At 25.7% G+C, this 20,536-nt stretch overlaps 1 protein-coding gene across 1 annotated transcript; it reads right to left on the bottom strand.

The window, feature by feature from the left end:
- Positions 1–1,286: 1,286 nt before the first annotated feature.
- Positions 1,287–9,582, bottom strand: LOC107169733 (erythroid differentiation-related factor 1-like). The gene is made up of 23 exons (XM_089218406.1): positions 9,553–9,582; positions 9,104–9,472; positions 8,187–8,190; positions 8,066–8,140; positions 7,905–8,014; positions 6,450–6,676; positions 6,265–6,370; positions 5,884–6,030; positions 4,911–5,058; positions 4,657–4,831; positions 4,323–4,582; positions 4,024–4,247; positions 3,795–3,954; positions 3,650–3,738; positions 3,500–3,585; positions 3,198–3,439; positions 2,953–3,132; positions 2,634–2,866; positions 2,431–2,568; positions 2,179–2,337; positions 1,902–2,073; positions 1,583–1,832; positions 1,287–1,422 (listed from the first exon to the last, which is right to left on the bottom strand). The coding sequence occupies exons 1-23, from the start codon at positions 9,580–9,582 to the stop codon at positions 1,293–1,295; spliced, it is 3,714 nt and encodes a 1,237-aa protein (XP_089074532.1). The 3' UTR covers positions 1,287–1,292.
- Positions 9,583–20,536: the final 10,954 nt, after the last annotated feature.

Genomic DNA, 20,536 nt, shown 5'->3' with positions numbered 1-20,536 from the left:
TATATAATATTAAAAATAAAATAAAATAGATATAATAAACCAAATAACCAGAACATACCTCAAGATACGACTACATGCCTACAGTAAAATACTGACATCGTCAATTGTAAAAACGGCAAGCAAAAGACAAAAAATGACAAAAACTATTTTATTCTATAATATGTAATTTACTGATCAACGTTATATTAGTAATAGCTTGCTATAGTTTATAACAGCTACCTATACCATATACCTATTTATATGTAAAACTAAAAAATATTTAAAAGTATATTTAATTGAATTGATTTATATAATTATTAATTATAACTAATAGTGATTTACAGAATTATTTTTCTAATATCGAAAAAAAAACATTTGTTATCAATATAAATAATAAGTGATATGGCGTTCCGGCCTCGATTAAAATGGCGGATTGTTGGCTTCAATTAAATACACAGGCTGTATAGGCCAGTTAGCAATCTAGTTTATTATATATATCTGTGAATATTACTAATCAAAAAGAAGTTAAAACAAACGAATTGAAAAAGACGTAATATCAGCTTTTCCAAATGTTGAAATCGCATTACGCATGTATTTAGTAATTATGGTCACCAATTGTAGTAGTGAACGCACATTTTCAAGATTGAAAATTATAAAAAATAAATTACGAACTACAATTAATGAAGATCGTTTGAACTTTTTATCAGTTATGAGCATTGAAAGTGATGTGTTGGATAATATGTCATCTGATGATATTATAGATGACTTTGCAGGAAACAAATCAAGAAAAGTATGCAATTTATAATATTCTATTTTCTATGTAAACATAATAGGTTGATGACTGTAATAATAATCTTAACTTTTAATTGACTATTTTCTTTATTAAAAATATAAATACAAATTGTTGATACAGTTTATTAATGTATATGTTTAATTAAATACATTTTAGCCTTAGATTATATTTTTTTATTAATAAAATAAATAATATATTACTGTATGACTTGTTCAATTTATTTAACATAGATAGTTATTTTTAGTTGTAACTATAGTCTATAAATATATTTTACGCATGGTATAAGCTTAGGTAGGTACCTATGCAATTTTTGTTATGGACCATTTAGGGCCCCAAAATATTTTTGCCCTGGGCCCCCTAATGTTTAAATCCGGCCCTGTTCATAGTACAGAATCAGCACTATTTAAATTAATTAAAAAGATAATATGTCTAATGTAAAAAAAAATGTTTAATGATTTATTAGAATTATTCATTTAAAATATGTAATTTTATATAATTGTATACTTAATCCGTTGCCTTCTTAATCATCACTAAATTTAGATAATTGTTTTACAGCAATGATTATTTGTGAATTATCATTGTCACCATCTGTATTCTTTAACAGTGCACGATAGATGGTTTTCAGTTCATCTTCTTTATCAGTTAGCCAGCTATAAAATCAAATTAAATTTGGTCTTTGAATCACTTAAAATGAATTGATCTTAAATACTAAAGATTAGTTACAATTATTGTATCTTAACATTCTTAACTTGTGTTAAAAGAATATTGTATAATATATATATATATATAATTTATAACTGGCTAACTTACTTAAATGTTTTATTCGTGGCCATCTTAATCATATATTTCAAGAGCTTACACACATTTTCTTTTAGAGTTTCTAAAAGATTTAGTTTTCTCATTTTAAAGTTTAATTTGCCTTCAATGGTCAGCTCTTCAATTTGGTATGTATTAAGTATATATCTAAATGTGTCCTTATTGTCCAAAAATTTCAAAAACACTATATTACATTTTCCCAATGTTTTTATAATGGACTTGATATGTTTAACATGCCATATGCCTGAGTCATTTAATAATATTGATTTAAGTTATAACTAATCATCAAGATAATTAAATTTATTATACATACTTGTAATACTATTAACAAAGTGCATGTCTAATATTATCATTTTTACGAGAACTTCAAGAGATTCCAATGGACAATTTATTTTATGAAATAATTCAAATGAATTACTATAGTAAGTTTTAGCCTGAGGTAAAACAGAATCGGCCTCTTGAGAATTCCTAGTAATCAAACATTTCTTTTATATCATTTAATATAAATATTTACTATATAATTAAAATTTTTAAATAATGACCAGTCAAACAATATTATTAATAATACATTCTAAAATAGCATTATCTACATACTGAAAACAAACAGAATACAAAGATCCCAGATGTGAGTTTATATGTGCGGCTTGATACTCATATCTAAATTTATTGGGTGTATCATTTTCCAAATCGCAATATTTCAAAGCTATTACGAATGAATTGATACATTCTTTATAGTTTTTTGAATTTTCCTAAATGTGAAAAAAAAAAACAATTTGACTAAAAAAATATTACTTAATCATACTTATAATAGCTTTATATTATCCAAACAGCTGTATACTTACTCGCCATAAAGCTGAATAGTTTTGAACTGACAAATAGTACTGAACTGAAGATAAATCATAGTAAACCATATCCCAAAGTTTTGGATCAGAACTACGGTCGTCGAGCTCAGATAAAATTGTCTTGTTAATATTCACAGCCTTAAATTGCATTCAATACATATTATCAACCAAAATTAAATCATTTTTCATAGTTAAATACCAACCTCAAGATATAAATTTTCTTTTTTCATAAATTCTTTGATATGAATCGGAAAATTTGATGAATATTCTGCTAGTTGTGTATAATAATTTGCTAAGTTTTTATGCAACATTACAAAATTAGACTTATCACCATTTTTTTTAAATATATCACTTCCCAATGTAAAATAATATTCTGACTTTTTTCTAAGCCATTTCAACTTCACAAGAGTCAGAGGGATATTATTTTCTATGGAAGCTACATAAAAAATCAATATACACAATTGAAAAAAAAATTAAAAGAAACAAATTGTTAATAGAATTTAAGTTACATCTTAAGCTTACCAACTATTTCACTCATGTAAAATGAAGAGTATTCGCTGTAAACACAGCCTAGTCGTCTATTAAGAGTACTTTTTTTCTCAACATTTATTCCTAATGCCAAAGCTCGCAAGTAACAATGTTCTGCTGCACTTAACATGCTTTCTTTAGATTCATTGAGTCTCATCAAAATTAAATTTAAATCTGAAACATAAAAATATAATATAATATAATGAAGTAATTAATTACATTAAATATTATTTAATAACCTTTAATAGTGAAAACTTGAGAATTACTTATTAATGTTTTTCTTAATTCAACATCATAGAATTCATCAGTTTCAATCTCACTTGTATACTGTTCTATTTTATCATAAAAACTTGAAATTGACAGATAACAATTACCACAATATTCTAGTATATGTGCCAATTTACTGTAGAAGATAGAAGTATTGTTAACACATAGTTGACATTCAAGTGATCGTCGAAAACATTTTAATGCTATTCCATAACTTAAGGAAAAAAAAACATGTTAAGCATTTAACAATTTAAAAATTTTTCACTCATCTTACTTATTTGATGTATAACATTTTGCGCCTAAATTATAATAAACATCAGCTGCTTTTTCGATAAGTATTCGCCTGAAGCGAGATTCAACCTTTTTTTTAAAATCAAATTTAAAATTTAAAATTTGCTTACTAAATTAATTGCTAGTTACTTACCGTTATATCTCTATCGTTTTTGAAATATTGTAAGCAACTTAAACTGCATCCAATATAATACAATGCTTTATACAAACATTTTTCTATAGCTTTTGGTATAGAGCATTCAGGTGCTAAAATAATAATTTAAAAAAAAAGTATTCACAGTCATACATTTTTAAAATTATATAAAATTGTTTTAAAACAATACCAGTAGTAGCATATTTCTCATCTAAACAAGTTAAATCTTGAATTACATTGCTTAATGGATTATTATAAGCCGCAATATAGATATCTGATAGCATGTAATTGATAGATGTAACAGCCTGAAAGTTAGGAAGGCATACTTCTGATTAAAATATCACTAAATAATATAATACATTAATAATAATTACTTGAGGGTATTTAGTTTTATTTAATAAATTTAGACAACTGTTTAGTGAATGTATAATAGTAACTGGATCATATGATTTCCCATCTTCTGGGTTATGTTTTAATTTACAAGCAATATGGTACAATAAACTAGTTACTGGAACTGTAAATGGATTTGGATTATCAATTAATGATTCAGAACAAAATTTTGTCAAATCATTAACATACATCATATTGTCATTTTTCCCTGTAAATAAATGAATACATTTCATAATGATCCATATAGTTTCACAAATAATTCCAATAATGAAATAATTAATACCTTTAAATAACCAGTATGTATATCCATTGTAGCGTGCATTTGATTTTAAAATTGATAATATATATTTCATATGTTTACTAATAATATTTGGTGAAAATTTTGAATCGTTCAAATATGGTAAATCTTCTGTTTTCACTAACTCATACTTTTGGACAATACCATTTATATGATAACAGAATTCAATTTGTGGGATATCACATATTAAATTATCTAGCCAATAATCAAGTCCAGTCAACATACTGAAAGGTTTTGACATATCTCTAAAATTAACAAAACAATATTGATATTCTCTTATTCAATAAAATTAAAATATATTAGTAAATAAATATTAAACCTCAGTCTTGGACTTAAAGAAGAATTATTGCCATTTTCAAAAACTGGTAAATCTGTACCTATCAACATTTGTAAGTCTTCAAAACACCATAAAACATTTCTGTTAAATAATAATTGATGCTTTTGAGAAAAATGTAAAAATACTTCTTCTGGTATAATTTTTGGTAGAGGAAAAGCTGGCTGTACATAATGTTTACACATTTTATTGTGTTAAATAGGTATTTTTAAGATAATGGTCATGTTTTAAAGTTAAACTTACTGGCGAAGTTGCATTATGAAAAACGTTATTTTTTATTTGATCATTATTGGAATTTAATGCAATGCTATGGTGCAGAAATTTTGATACCAAAACTTTATGTTGTATACTGTTTAAATCATTCTGTTTATAAGTAATACATTTCACCTATAGTTTATAAACAAAAAAAAAAATGATTTCAATAAATATAATTTGCAAATTAGAATTAAAAATTACTAAGTTCTAAACTCTAAGATTTCATTAATAATATTATACATAATTTTGATTTCTGAGAAATCACTTAATTACATGTTTACGATTAATTGATCATAATTAATCAATATTTAGTTAATTAACTATAAATTGTTTTGATAAACCTCAATTTAGGTAAGAAAAGATATTTTATTACAATTGAATATTTTATATAGTTTATATTTAACTCATAACTTGTAAAAATGTACTAATTTTATTGAATTGATTTTTGTTAGTGACTTTATAATTTAGATAAAAAAGAACTCAAAATACATTACACAATATACAATGTAATAAGCCAATAAATTATGCAAATTAATAATAATTAATTAATCACTTCAATTTTTTAATGTATTTTCATTTAATACATGCATTTTTAATTAAGTTTTGATTTAATAAATATGCATAGTTTGTAAGTTTGCAGTGCACAAAATTTTAGACGCTATAATTAACTAATAACTCTATAATTTGTTTTATTTAATTTAATTATTTTATATCAAATACCCTCCATTAAGTGCTCTTTTCATTTATATCACTTCTCACAACTTAACACATGATTATTGTTTAGTTACTATACATGGCTATAATTACTACCTATACATATAAATTTAAAATGATATCACCTATATATTTTTAATTATTATAATTTTTATAAATTAAAAATGCCTATAAAATAATGATGGCCATAGGAAAAATAATACCTTATGCAAAACAACTCACTCTAATTATGTCAATGCTTACCTTAGTATTATCAGATTTTACAATTTTTATGTAAAAGTATTTTTTTAACCAGTTCCATTTTTCATTTGTTACATTGATCAAGTGTTTCTCGATATCAAATTCATCTAAAAGTAAAGTATTACCAATTCTATGCACCATTATGCTCACCTTTAAAAAATTGGAAATAATAAAATAAAAATGTTTTATTTATTACAGTAAATAAGTATAATATTTATATACCTAATGTAGATCTGTCTATCTGTGCTTAAAAAAATATTGTTTTATGTAATAATAAAATAATTTAGTACAGCAAAATATACATGTATTTTTATATCATACACATTTTATATAATATTTAGTACTAGGATAGAAATATCAAAAAATAAGTTATTATCTACTTACAGATTTTTTATCATATACCATCTTAAACAGGTTTTTAATATTTTCTGCATTTGATAAAATGTCCACTTTCCCGATATATTCAGGAAACATATTAGCCATTTGAAAACTTGAAAACATAAACAATATTAATTTAATTGAATGTAGACATTGATATTTGTGAATATTAGTATATCCTATATATTTACCTTGAAAAATCATGAAAATCACCAGTCTTGTATCGTATGCCATATGATTCTCCTTCACTTTTTAACCAATTTAGTGGAGGCAAATTTAGATTGGTTTTATGATTATGGCGAATAAAATTTGCGTTTTGAACTGATGAATAAATAAGTCTAGATTTTGATTTAATTTTGCTATACATTTCAGAATTTAAAGTATCATGTTGATCAGGATTTTCACTAATTGGTTTTTTCTAAAAAAAATATATGCAAATCAGACATAATAAGCAAGTAAAAAATTAAAAATTAATCGTTACTCTTCAAGATTGTAGAAATGACATTGACTGTAACTATTTATAGCTAGTAATAAGGTTGTAGATTGATAGATTACTGAGTTATTTAGTAATAGGTTACACGCACCTATAAATCTATCATCTATGTAAATTGCCATCCATCGGTTTTTAGCATGTATTGTTCCCCTTATTAAATATAATTATGAGTATATAGATTTAGGATAAACTATTTTATTTTCATTCTGATAAGATCAATTCTCAACAAAATCTCGTAGTACAACTTATATAAAATATATTTTATTTCTTTTTCAAGCTTAATTAAATCTTTAAGTTAAAGATTCTATAAATTTTCGAATTGAAAACGGATTTTAACGTCTACTTCTTAATATGTTTCATTTAAATCTTACAAACAACTGTATCCATTTATTTATCTATAAAAGCATAATTATAATTGTTGAGAATAAATAAAACATTTAGAAATCATTTTAGGTCAATTGTTATTAAGTGATTATCTAAATAAAACAATATGAGAAATCCAAACTTGTTTTTAAAATTAATATTAGATTGATCAGTATATTGAAATGAAAATAAGTCTTTTTAATATGTAAAATAGTAATTTCTCCAAGTAGGTATACTTAGCTATTATTTCAAAATGTACTACTATAATACTACTGAGTCTTCCATGTAGTTAACTTTTATTTTATTTTTCTGTCGGCAATAGACCGGATATCGTACAACATAGTATAGGTTTATAATTGTTATGAAACATATGGTGGAAACACGAACAAAGCATCACAGCATCATATAAGTAGTAGGTTCCAGGGTACACAACTTACTATGTTACCTATTTATTAAATATTAACAAATGGCTGCTAGCAAGAGCTTTTAAAATTCTATATAGTCCATAATGGTTACCAATGTTTTTATACAGGTATTGCATGTTGTTAACTTGTAAATTCAATAATAATATTTTGGGTTATAAAATAATTACATTGTAGAATATTAATAAATTGATTTTCTTTCCCATAAGATTATATTTTAAAAGTGTTTGAACTTCTTGGATTAGTGGACTAGAAAAACGACCTGGCGCCTAATTTTCAACGAACAACATGGAATCTTATCGAGAACTTTGGTAACCTAACCTATTGTTTTAAGCATTTGAAAATTATGATAAATTATTCCAACTTACCATGATATTGACATATAGTGTTGGCTGACAACGGGGATGGCCGGACGAAGGATAAATGGCGTGAAACTTAAGGAGAACGACGATGATGGGTAATATGTAATGGCTGTTGACTAATTATCATTTGAGAACTCCTACTGGACACCACATTTGACGACATTTGCTGTAAACAGTTAGAGTCGTAGTAATAGTAAGATATTGGTTGCACTGTTCAGACTCAGTGTCACCAATATATGACACTAAAAAATGATTAGTACATGAAAAAACTGATAAATCATCTAGTACGTGGCTAAAAATGTTTTATTTTATGAACTAGTTGCTATCAAAAACCCACTCAAGTGGGTTTTAGAAACTGGAGACAAAAAAGCGTTGAAATTATACATAAAAGTTACTCACATTGTAATTGTTGGATAAAAACAAAAATGTACCTAAGGAGGTGATAAGAATTTATGATAAGGCTTGGCAATCTCGTTTCAAAGGTGGAAATATTTAAAATTTGAATTTCAGTGTCTAAAAATCAGCAATTGAATAATACAATCCCTCGTGGTATGTCCAGTGCTTTTACGTAAGTAAAAAAATATAAATTTGAAATCCGCGCGTATTTGAGTGTCTAGCAAGTCAGTTACTTCAAGTGAAAATATATATACTATATTACTAATAAGTTATTATATACATAAATATACATATATATATATACTTGAATATTTATGAAAGAGGGGTTATATTCATCATTCGATCGATAGGATATTAATTCGGAAAAAGAAACATTGTCAGCATTTGAACATAATGTCTATATTTTATAACATATTGCATGCATCATTTAAAGAATAAACTGTACAGACAATCTTCACATTATCTGTAAATAATAGAATTTTTATAGAACTATCAAGGCTAGGGAGATCATTAATAAATAATAAAAATAGCGAAGGACCTAAATGGCTCCACTCATGGCTGGCGCAAGCAATTTTTTATATGTAGGCAAAGATCAAAATTGCCGCCTCTTATTTTATTATAACTTAAATAGATAAATGTCATATGTAGGAGCAAAAAAATTAAAAAACTTTTTACACTTGTCAATTATTATATAGGTAATAAAAAAGAAATTACTAAATTAATATTACATAGATTGTTTGTAAGGTATTACAATAGTTATTATGAAATACAATATTTAGTTATAATTTTTAAAAATGTATTTTTCTTGCTTTTGATGACGCAGAATCTTTAACTAAATCGTCAATGTCAAGATCATTCGCAATTTGATTTTCAATTGAAATTGTCGCCAATCCAACTAAACGATCCTGTGAAATTTGTGATCTTAAATAGTTTTTTACAATTTTTAATTTTGAAAAGCTGAAAGAAGCTGAAGCTGCAGTTACTGGTAATGTTAATAAAATTCTTAGAGCTACGTATACATTAAGAAATAATTCTATTAATTTGTTTTCACATATAAATTGTAAAATTGCTTTTGGATCATTTTCATTTTTCAAATGTTTTTGTAATGCATTTATTTCTTCACAAAGTTCAACAGAATTTATATCAGAATTTAAACCGTCATTTGAAGAAAGTGCTAGCTGAAGATATTTACAGCACTTCATTAAATGTTCATAATTATTGACATTAGAAATATTATAAAGAAATGAAAATAATTTACTATGGTCTTCAAGTTGAATAAATCGGTCATTTATTGATTGGAGCATATTGTCTAATATTTGATGAAAAAAATTTATTTTGAAATTCTGTTTAGGATCTGTTATAGGAGTATCACGAGATTCGTAATCAAAATGAGTTTTTCCACGTCGATACCTATTCTATACCTTCTTCTAGTCCTAACCCAGTGGCGTATTTACAATTTTTGATTAGGGGGGGGGGGGTGTCATATCATAATACAATAATTTATAAATATAATTATTATTATAATATTTAAATATTTAAAATTTAAGGTCTCCAGACGCATTCAATAATTCTTTCCCCAGCACCCCCCCCCCCCTTCCCATAAATACGCCACTGTCCTAACCTATTGTGTAATTTCAAGCATAAAATAATTTACGAATTTTCGTAATTTTTACGTATGTTGTCAAAATTCAAACTTTGAATGTTTATAAAAAAAAATTGTGACAATGCATTTCCTTTATTTTGCAACTGCTATTATAAAAATATGTTAGGAGCTTTGTATTACATTTTCAAATCTTAGATCTAAAAAGAAAAACTCATGAATTTCTATCTAAGATAATTTGAACATTGTCGTAATTTTTACGTATTAAGTCAATATTTGAACTTCTAAAGGTTAATAAAAAAAAATTGTGCCTATGTATTCTTATAATTTTTTAACCACTATAAGAATAAGTTATGAAAAACTTTGTATTAAATTTTTAAGTATTTAGATAGGGCCAAAAAAATTTTATCGACACTTCAAAAAAAAATTTTCAGTAGAATTGAAAATTTCAGTTGTCTATAAATATCTCAAAAAAAAATCAAAATATTTTGAAAATTAAATCATGTAAAGAAAATGCCAATCTAAATAACTGGTAAAATTTTCAAGTATCTACGACTTATACTTTTTGAATAATAACAAATATTTAAAATCGTTTGAGGATAAATCGTTATCGTTACGGTTTTTCGTAAAAATTTAAAATTCAAACGCACTTAAAATTTTTCCTATAATGATGCTTCGAGTTTTCTCTATAGCTACTTGAAGGAAAACTTAGTGTTGTATTTGTAATCCTTAGTTATAAACGCAAAAAAATTTATGATTTTTCAACTTCAAAATTACTTGCAAACATTTATATGTAATGCGAATGTATTCTTGGCAATTATCATTTGCCAAAATTACGACTAGAGCCATCGAATTAAATGTTTTATAGCGTTTAAACTTTTCTATAATTGCCTGTACGGGGATTAATGCTATCAATCATAAAATCAGAATCTCGGCGATAATTTATATTTTGTAAACAACCAATGCCTATTATTTATACAAATGGTTAGAGCTGTTTTTAAAATCTATTTTAAAAAAAACGGGTAAGTGGATGTTGCTCTGTAGAGCCTCTGCTATAAGTTAGGTAAATTTTGTAAGAAATAGAAAAAAAAATCATATACATTTTTACTAGGTACATTTTTTTTCTTATGGTAGGTGCGGGATATTTAAAAAGGCTTAGGGCCTAGGGCGGCACCTGTTTTAAATCTGGTACTTATAGTATCGTGTCACTTAAATCTAGTTCATAAACTAATATATAGGGCTATAAATTTGTAGGAAAGTGTATTTTAGTTTCTGAACGGAGTGATGAAGGTATTGATTTAGGTATCATTTTATAATGATGTGTTTATTTTTTGTGTCTGTGTACAGCAAAACTAGTCGAAATAATGCTTCAATTTCAAACTTTGGGGGAGGTTTCCGATGGCAAAGTGAATATACTTGGTGCATTATAGAGGTCAAAAGTAAACATTTTCCAACAGTTTACAAAAAAATCGAGAAAAACAAAAAAAAAGTGACGAAAAAACGGGAATTTTTACGCATAACCAGTTTTCGACCAAATCGATTTTTTTTATATGGTTGTAACTCAAAAACTAATCATTATAAATACTTTAAATTTTCACCACATGTTTATATTATAGTTATTAATAAATGGCTAAATCTATCATCAAAATATTTTAATTTTTGTTTAGCTATTTATAGATCACTGAAATTTTTGATTTTTCTGAGAATTTTTTTTTGAAGTGTCGATAAAAAAATTTAGGTTGTCCAAAAAAACTTGAAAATTTAACACAAGTTTGCTAAATCGTAGGTATAATTCATAAAAATGTTTGTATAAGTAAGAGTTGAAAAATAAATACGAGATTTTCCATAAATTTAGCTTATAATAATTATAAAAGAACTTAAATTTTGGTGTATTCATCAGGCCATTAAAACATAAACCAGTTTTTTCACCAACTACCTATTCGAAATTATATCATAGGCTGACAAATCATCTTCGTTCAAAATTATTTTTCGTATACAATGATACCTATCATTGGATTAAAATTTAACATTCATATAATATATAATAGTGATCTACGTGGCACCTAACGTACAGCAGAGCGGTACCCACTTACCAGCTTTTTTTTTTGGTGATTGTGAAACGTAGCTTTGTGAGTACATAATTAAAATTATGTAACAACAAATAAATGTATGAACATTTTATTTTGCATTTTTTAACTTTTTAATTCTTTTGGTAATTTTGTTTTTTGCATTTTAGGTCATATTTTATTGCATTTTAGATTCTGAACGAAGTGATGAATGTATTGATTTTACAATGATGTGTGTTTTTTTTTTTTTTTTTTTTTGTTTTTTTTTTTTGTGTCTGTGTACAGCATAACTAGTCGAAATAATGCTTCGATTTCAAACTTTGGGGGTGGTTTCCGATGTAAAATTGAAGATCTTTGGTGCATTATAGAGGTCAAAAGTAAACATTTTCCAACAGTTTTCAAAAAAATCGAGAAAAACAAAAAAAAAATGACAGAAAAACGGGAATTTTTACGCAAAATCAGTTTTCGACCAAATCGATTTTTTTATATGGTTGTAATTCAAAAAATAATCACTTTAAATACTTGAAATTTTCACCAAATGTTTATGTTAGTGTTCTCTATATTCAGTTTAATTTTCAAAAATTTTTGACTTTTTTGAGTTATTTATAGACCACTGAAATTTACACTTTTTTTGAGAATTTTTTTTTTGAAGTGTCGGTAAAAAAATGTTGGACGACCAAAAAAACTTGAAAATTTAATACAAGGTTCCTTATGAGTTTTTCTTATTGTATCTAAAAAAAATTAAAAATCGTAAGTCACAAATTTTTTTAATAAGCTTTTATAGTTCAAAATTTTACGAAATCTGTCGAAAACGCGAAAATTTGCAAGTAATTTTGAAGTTGAAAAATCATAAAATTTTTTGCGTTTATAACTAAGGATTAAAAATACAACACTAAGGTCTCCATAAGTTTTCCTTCAAGTAGCTATAGAGAAAACTCGAAGTATCATTATAGAAAAAATTTTAAGTGCGTTTGAATTTTAAATTTTTACGAAATAGCGTAACGATAACGATTTATCCTGAAACGATTTTAAATATTTGTTATTATTCAAAAAGTATAAGTCCTAGATACTTGAAAATTTTACCAGTTATTTAGATTGGCATTTTCTTTACATGATTTAATTTTCAAAATATTTTGACTTTTTTCGAGATATTTATAGACAACTGAAATTTTCTATTTTTTGGATATTTTTTTTTGAAGTGTCGATAAAATTTGTTTGGCCCAATCAAAATACTTGAAAATTTAATACAAAGTTTCTCATAAGTTATTCTTATAGTGATTAAAAATTTATAAGCATACATAGGCGCAATTTTTTATTAGCATTTGAAGTTCAAATATTGACAAAAATTTATCAAAACCATGAATATTTGCAAATTATTTTGAAGTTGAAAATCATAAAAAATTTCGTGTTCATAACTAAGGATTAGAAATACAACACTAAGTTTTCAATAAGTTTTTCTTCAAGTAGCTATAGAGAAAACTCGAAGCGTCATTATAGGAAAAATGTTTTGAGTGTTTGAGTTTTAAATTTTTATGAAATCAGGTATATGTATATCTATTATAATATAAGGTATTATAAATTATGATAACTACATGCAATGTTTTTGGAAAAATTGATTAGCCATGCCTTATGCAAAATACGTCTTAATTGATAAATAAAATATTTGTTTCAAAATAGAATATATGACAATATTTAAATATAATATATCCTAGACTGACAAATCATCTCCGTTCAGAATCGTTTTTCGTATACAATGATACATATCATTGAATTCAAATCTAACCTACCCTAGTCAGAGGTCTACCCCACCCCCTAATGTACAGCAGAGCGATACCCACTATCCCGCTTTTTATTATTGGAATATTATTCTCAATAAGTTTTGTAATCAATGATTTTACTCTAAGATGACTATCTATGTAATGGCGTAGGCCGTAGAGAGAAAATGGTGCGCGAACAATCCTATTAATATAGGATATTAATATATATGTAAAATAAAAAATAAGAAAAAAATAGATAAGCCTATTGTAATTCAAAATCAAAATGTACATTTATAACGTAGTTTTCATTCGAAATGTTATTATTGAACTTGAATGTTTCATGTTTATAATTATATTTCTGATGATTGTTGAAAACAAAATTTTGAATTTAAAAACACTACCCTAACACAGATAATAGGACCGGAGAACTCTTGAATTTAATTGACGTAGAAAATAATCGCGGCGAATAGTTCGCGGCGAAATGATCAGCGGCGAATAGTTCGGCGGCGAAATGGACGGCGGCGACTAGTTGGCGACGAAACGATGGCGGCGAAACGACGGCGGTGAAATAAACGGTGGCGAAACGATCGCGGCGAAAATACCGGCTTCGCTATTCGCCGCTGATCATTTCGCTGCCGAAAGAAATTATCTGCTTTAACAGTTTAAGAAAAATAACTTAAAACATTACATTATTATTATATCTACAACAGATACATTAGATAAAATACAATTTTCTAATCATTATACATATTTATTTAATTTAGTTACGACTTAGCATAATTATAAAATAATTTTATAACCTAGGAATAAATTATAGTTAGAATTGTACATTTAAGGTACATAAGTATTATATAAAATCTAAATTTGACTAAATGATTAAAAACTTAAGAACGATTTGAAGTCTAAAATGAGGAAAGTTTTTATGATGTATATTTAATTTCATCCGTGTAATATAAATCTAAAATCATTCAATTTAAACAAAATGGGCAAAAGATTTTTAATGTTGAATCAAATTTTTCCATGTAAAAATACTAGTTGGGAACATCATAACTCTTACAAAGGAAATTTTGTTGAGTCGTTAGTTTAAAAATTAAGACTTTGTAATTATCTCTTCTGTCTTACACTTCCCTTTGTTTTAACAGTCACAAAATTAAATTCTAATCCATTTTTACATGTTACGACTTATTATGTTTATTTTTTGCTAAGGTATGCACATACCTACAATTAAAATATAATATAATGAGTTACTCATATATAGGTACTTTGATAGAACTTGGAATTAAATTAATTTTTTTTCTTAAGTTATATAAAATAGTATTAGACAATTGAAATTAGTTTATAAAATTTAAAACATCTTCAATTTTAAATACATTTAACTAAACAACCAAATTTGCTAAAAGCACTAAAATGTAGATACAACTTTTAAACTAAATAGGCATTATTGGTATATTCCCGTGATACTAAATGATTAATTTGCTTCAGGTCTATTACAATTCAAAATGTTACATGTAATAATAAATAGATAATAATCTTAATGTTTCCTAAAGGTAATCATCTTTAGAACACAAATCTTTAAAAAAGGTATGCTTAAAATGTATAGATAGTTTTATAATTTACATACCTACGGCTCGAATGGTTATATACAGAGTGATTCATGAGGTGTAAAACACTCATTATTTATAAAAACTATTTACTTTTTTCAATTTTTTTTTCTTCAAAATTTTAGATCTATGCTGTTCTAAAACTATATAAATTTTTATTATTTTTCACCCTTATATTTATTAGGTAAACCACTACCACCTTTTATTTTTAAATGTCAACCTATATTAACAATATCATAAATTAATAAAGGTATTTTTTTTAATGAATTTTCACGTTTAAATTTTCATTTTTCGTTAATCCGTTGACGAGATATAGTCTTCCAAAGTTGGATGGTTTTGGGGTGGTGTTTGTGTATAAAATATGTGTTATACCATATGTCAGTACCTCGGCCGCGGCCACTGGGATTTTTGTACTCTAGCGTAAAACATAATACACTTTTCAAATAAATTCAGTAAGTACGATAGTTAAGCCTCAGTTTTGCCCCAAAATAGGTAAACATATTTACACAGGACAAACCAAAACCATCCAACTTTGGGAGACTATATCTCGTCAACGGATTAACGAAAAATGAAAATTTAAACGTGAAAATGCATTAAAAAAAATAACCTCATTAATTTATGATATTGTTAATATAGGTTGCCATTTAAAAATCAAAAGTTGATAGTGGTTTACCTAATAAATATAAGGGTGAAAATATTAAAAATATAATATATAATTTTAGAACAGCATGTACCTATCAAAAATTTTGAAAAAGTAAATAGCTTTTATAAATAATGAGTGTTTTACGCCTCATGAATCACTCTGTATGTTACGGTCAAAGTGTATAAACAGACATTGTAGTACAATGCGTCAATACCCAATTTCAATGGAGAATGTGGAAAATTATACACTTTGCCCGGGCTTTGTACAGAATGACCAGAGCACAGTGAGTGATTACAATTAATTAATTAAAAATGTATACAACAATTTTTGTTATCTTAATAATTTACAATAATTTATTTTATGAATATTAACAAATTTTTTTTTATTTTTTTTTTTTTGCAACTTAAGCTATCATGACATTTAGAAGTACACAGTTTACCTGCAGCCTTACACTTATATTTATTTGTTTTGCATTAATGTTTACAGTTACACCGGTCATATCCTTGACCGCCAAGATTAGAAAATTTTTTAGCCGCTTCTCTTAATGATATCGGAGATGTTGTTGGTAGGTATTGTTTCAATCTGGACAAATGACTCTTTGCATATTTAAAATTGATTTCTAACGTAAATTTGTTGAATTTTACTTACAGTAGTACCAATTTCATAATTATTGTTATTTACTGAAAAAAAATCAGGTTTTAGTTATAACATAATAAAAAAATAAAAATCATTATACAAATTACCAGACATAATGACTACTAAAATAGATCGCAGATCACTCCGTGCTTTATCAACATCAGGTATTCTAGTTTTAACACTTTCGCCAATTTTTCCTTCACGAAGTAGATTTTCAGAGATAGTCTTCATTTTTGAGGCTTTCACCTGTATGCATAGTCCGACACTTTAAGGCACCTTAAATCACTTAGGTAATACTTAATCACGGGACACCTAAGTGATACGTAGCTGACACGTAAGTTTTGGTTGCATAGTTGAAATTTAAGTAATCCGTAGTTACTACTTAAATATTAAGGTATTACTTAATAATTATTTTTCGTCAAAATTAATTTATTATTCCATGCTTATCAATAATTTTTATGATAATTATTGGTGTTATCAGTTTGATACTTATGAATAATAAATACATTATAATCAAACGGATTTTTTCAACTGGAAAGTGAAAGTACCTACTCGCACAAAATGGATTTAAAGACAAATAAAATTTCGAAACTTGAAAGATGTCCAAATTGGGAAAAAGATGAAAAAACTATGTTTTTCCATTGCTACCAAAATGTGGCCAAAGTATTGGAAGATCCGAAAAAGGATTTTAATACAAATACCAAAAAAAGTCAAGCTTGGTTAAATCTAATGAACAATTTTAATGGCCATTCTAATGTTAAAAAAGTAATTATTAAACACTGCTTTCAAAATAATTGTTTGGAGTATTATGTGTGTGTGTGATGTGTATGTATGACATGTATAAAATGTACAGCATAAAAATAGGTAGGTAAGTTTAGTAGGTACCTAAATTAGTATACTGTGTACAATTAATATTCATGTAATCTTCTAATAATTTTGAAATGTTATTCAGTATAATAAATAAAATATAAATACTCACAATAAGATAAATAATAGTTTGCTAAGTTTCCAAAAAAGACTAATACAAATCAAAAAAGTAATGGTTCTTGGTGATTTTAACTCCCATTCTAATGTACAAAAGGAAATTAATCTATTATGAATGTTTATGTTTAGTTTAAATGTATTACCTATATAGGTAGTATAATATAAACATTAATTGATACCTAATTATTTAAAAAAATATTTATTTATGTACCTATTATAATTAATAAAGAGAAAAATTAAGAATTTGAAAAAGTTTTGGGAGTCTGAAAAAGCAAAATCCCGCAATGCCTTCACAGCAGAGAGAAGTGCAAGATTAGGCACTAGAGGTGGTTGCCTACCAGAACTCCAACAATCTCAAGATCCTGCCGTGGAGGAATTGATTGGAAGACCGCATATTGTTGAATGGACCAACAGATTTGACAGTGATGGTGTTGCCATCTTAAATTTGAATAGTAGTTTTACTGTCTCATATAATATTAATTATGTTCAGTTTCTATAGTATGTTTATATTAAATTTTTATTAATATTTAGAAATTTTAATGGACAATGGAACTCTTGGGCAAAGTATAAGCATAACTGGTATGTATATTAATAAAAACATTAAGAGGATGTCAGCAATGTTTTCTAGCATTAATAATAATAAATATAATGAATTAATAGTCCAATTACTTCAAGGTTAGGTAATATGAGGTAATGAGGTAAGTGGAACACAATTTAAAAATTCAACTTCATCTTAAAACTGAAATATGTTTTGAGGCTCTATACAATTGGTTTCACATTAAAATTAAATACATCTTTAATATTACCTATAATTTTTTTGAATCAGGTCATACTATGATAATTGAATTTAAAAATATTTTAAGTTACCTTAGATGTATGATGTATTTATCCTGCTATTCTCCTACCAGCATTTAAATATCCTGCTTTTCCGCCATACCTTATATTTTTTTATTAATGTTAGAGAGACAAAACTTTTCTTCTAATAATATTAGTTAAATATAATGAGTCATTATATTTAAAAGATTATATTTAATAGACCTTATACTAGTATATAGACCTTATACTAAACACACGTAGTACGTACACGACTCGGGTCTCGGCATGCCATGTTGTTATCATTCTATAAATAATCACATCATGTATTCGAGTATCGTTATAGTCGGAAATTCCCGGCCGATCGTACGTCAATGTGTTTGTCCGCGGTAGTGCTTGTTCATACCGTTTTAAAAAAAAAGACAAAATGCCAAAAACTTAAATTTTCAAATATGTTATTTTAAAAGATTTATATTTTTTTTTAAGTTTTCTATTAGTTTTTTAAGAGTAACTTCAAATGATCTAAAATATTTATTTTATATCATATGTATATATTTTATTATAATATTTATTTTATTTATAAATGATTTGAAATAAAGAGCAGTGGATATAATCATTTTTTTTTGTTTTTGATAAAATATTTAGAATTTTCTTTGGTGTAAAAGTGTAGTTTTTTAAAAAAAAAAAAAACACATTTTATAAGTGTAACATAATGCATATAATTGCATATTTAGCCACTTTTTCTTTGCATATTTGCGTCATATTTGACACTTTTTTAATGCATATAAATCCGGGCTCTAAATTAATGACACTTTTCAAAAATGTAAACTCTAAAACCAAATACTATAGATCAGAATGATTCTACCACACAAGGGATAGTGTTCGAAGAAAATGTGGATACTGAAGCTTTAATTACAAATGGTTTGTACCTATGCAACGAATATATTTGAATAATATTTTACATTTAATATGTAAAATTACATATATTATAATACTTATCATCATTTTCCAGATGATAATCCTATTGTCATTACATTAAGAGAAGATTCTATAGATAAAGGTAATTGTTTTCAACTTTGACATTGTGGAGGTATTAACTATTAGGTATTACATTTGATAACTTAGGTTGTTAATTTTTAATCACTAATCACTGCAATTGAGTACCCGTGTTAATATTAACAATATCTCTATTGCCTTGACTATTATATATAACACAGTAAAGAAAAATCATTTAACAAAAGACAGATTTTAATTATAAAATACAATAATTCATAATCTATTTTTTTAAATAAAATTTGTGTTTAAATGAATTTATGTTATATAATGCATTATATAACATATAAAACAAATACAATACATATACAAAATATGTATTGTAATTAAAGTTGAATTTTTTTTATAACATATTAATGACTCTTGTTTATTATTTAATAATACTATACCAAAATATTAAATTTGTATATTAATGTATTTATGTACCTATGATTTTGATTAGTAAAATCTGATACTGGTATGGCTTCAAAATATGTTAAAGGTAATAAAACGGATCATATTTTAAAAGAATGTGAACTAAGAGTCAAGCGCCAAAAAATAGCCTTAGATCATGAACAAAAAATGAATGAATTGCAGGTAAATATAATATACAATTTTTAAGAAGTGGATATACTTCAAATAATTAAAATACAGATGCAGATGATAAGTCACAAATAATATGAATAATGCATTATTAACAACTTGGTGTAATAAGTATCTATTCAAATATGAAATTGTATCTATTTTTCAATTGTACTTAATTTTTTTTGGGATTTCATAGATTACAAACATATGGCCGTATTCATAGTCATTTTAAGTAACACTTAAATGATTTTAAGTGATACATAAGAGACTTCCCGTAACTTTGCGTTGCATAGTCATAATTATGGGACTGTTGGTACATAAAGTAGTCCGTAAAGTTAAGTGGTCAATATTCATCACCTAACCATCCCGTAAACGTTTATTTTGTTGTTAACATACATTTTATTTTTAACTTGTTGTAGTAATAATTTTTATTATTATTGTATTTAAACAAATTTTCGTTTAAAGTGTTTTGTTATTGTTTATTTATTGTGAAATGGAGGAATTCATGGAATTTATTGATTTTGT

Source organism: Diuraphis noxia, unplaced genomic scaffold, assembly GCF_037042655.1.
Source record: "Diuraphis noxia isolate RWA-SAM2 unplaced genomic scaffold, SU_Dnox_SAM2 contig0002, whole genome shotgun sequence".
Classification (NCBI taxonomy): Eukaryota; Metazoa; Arthropoda; class Insecta; order Hemiptera; family Aphididae; genus Diuraphis; species Diuraphis noxia.
The sequence above is the reverse complement of the archived record's forward strand: the minus strand, read 5'-3'. Positions and strand labels throughout refer to the sequence as shown.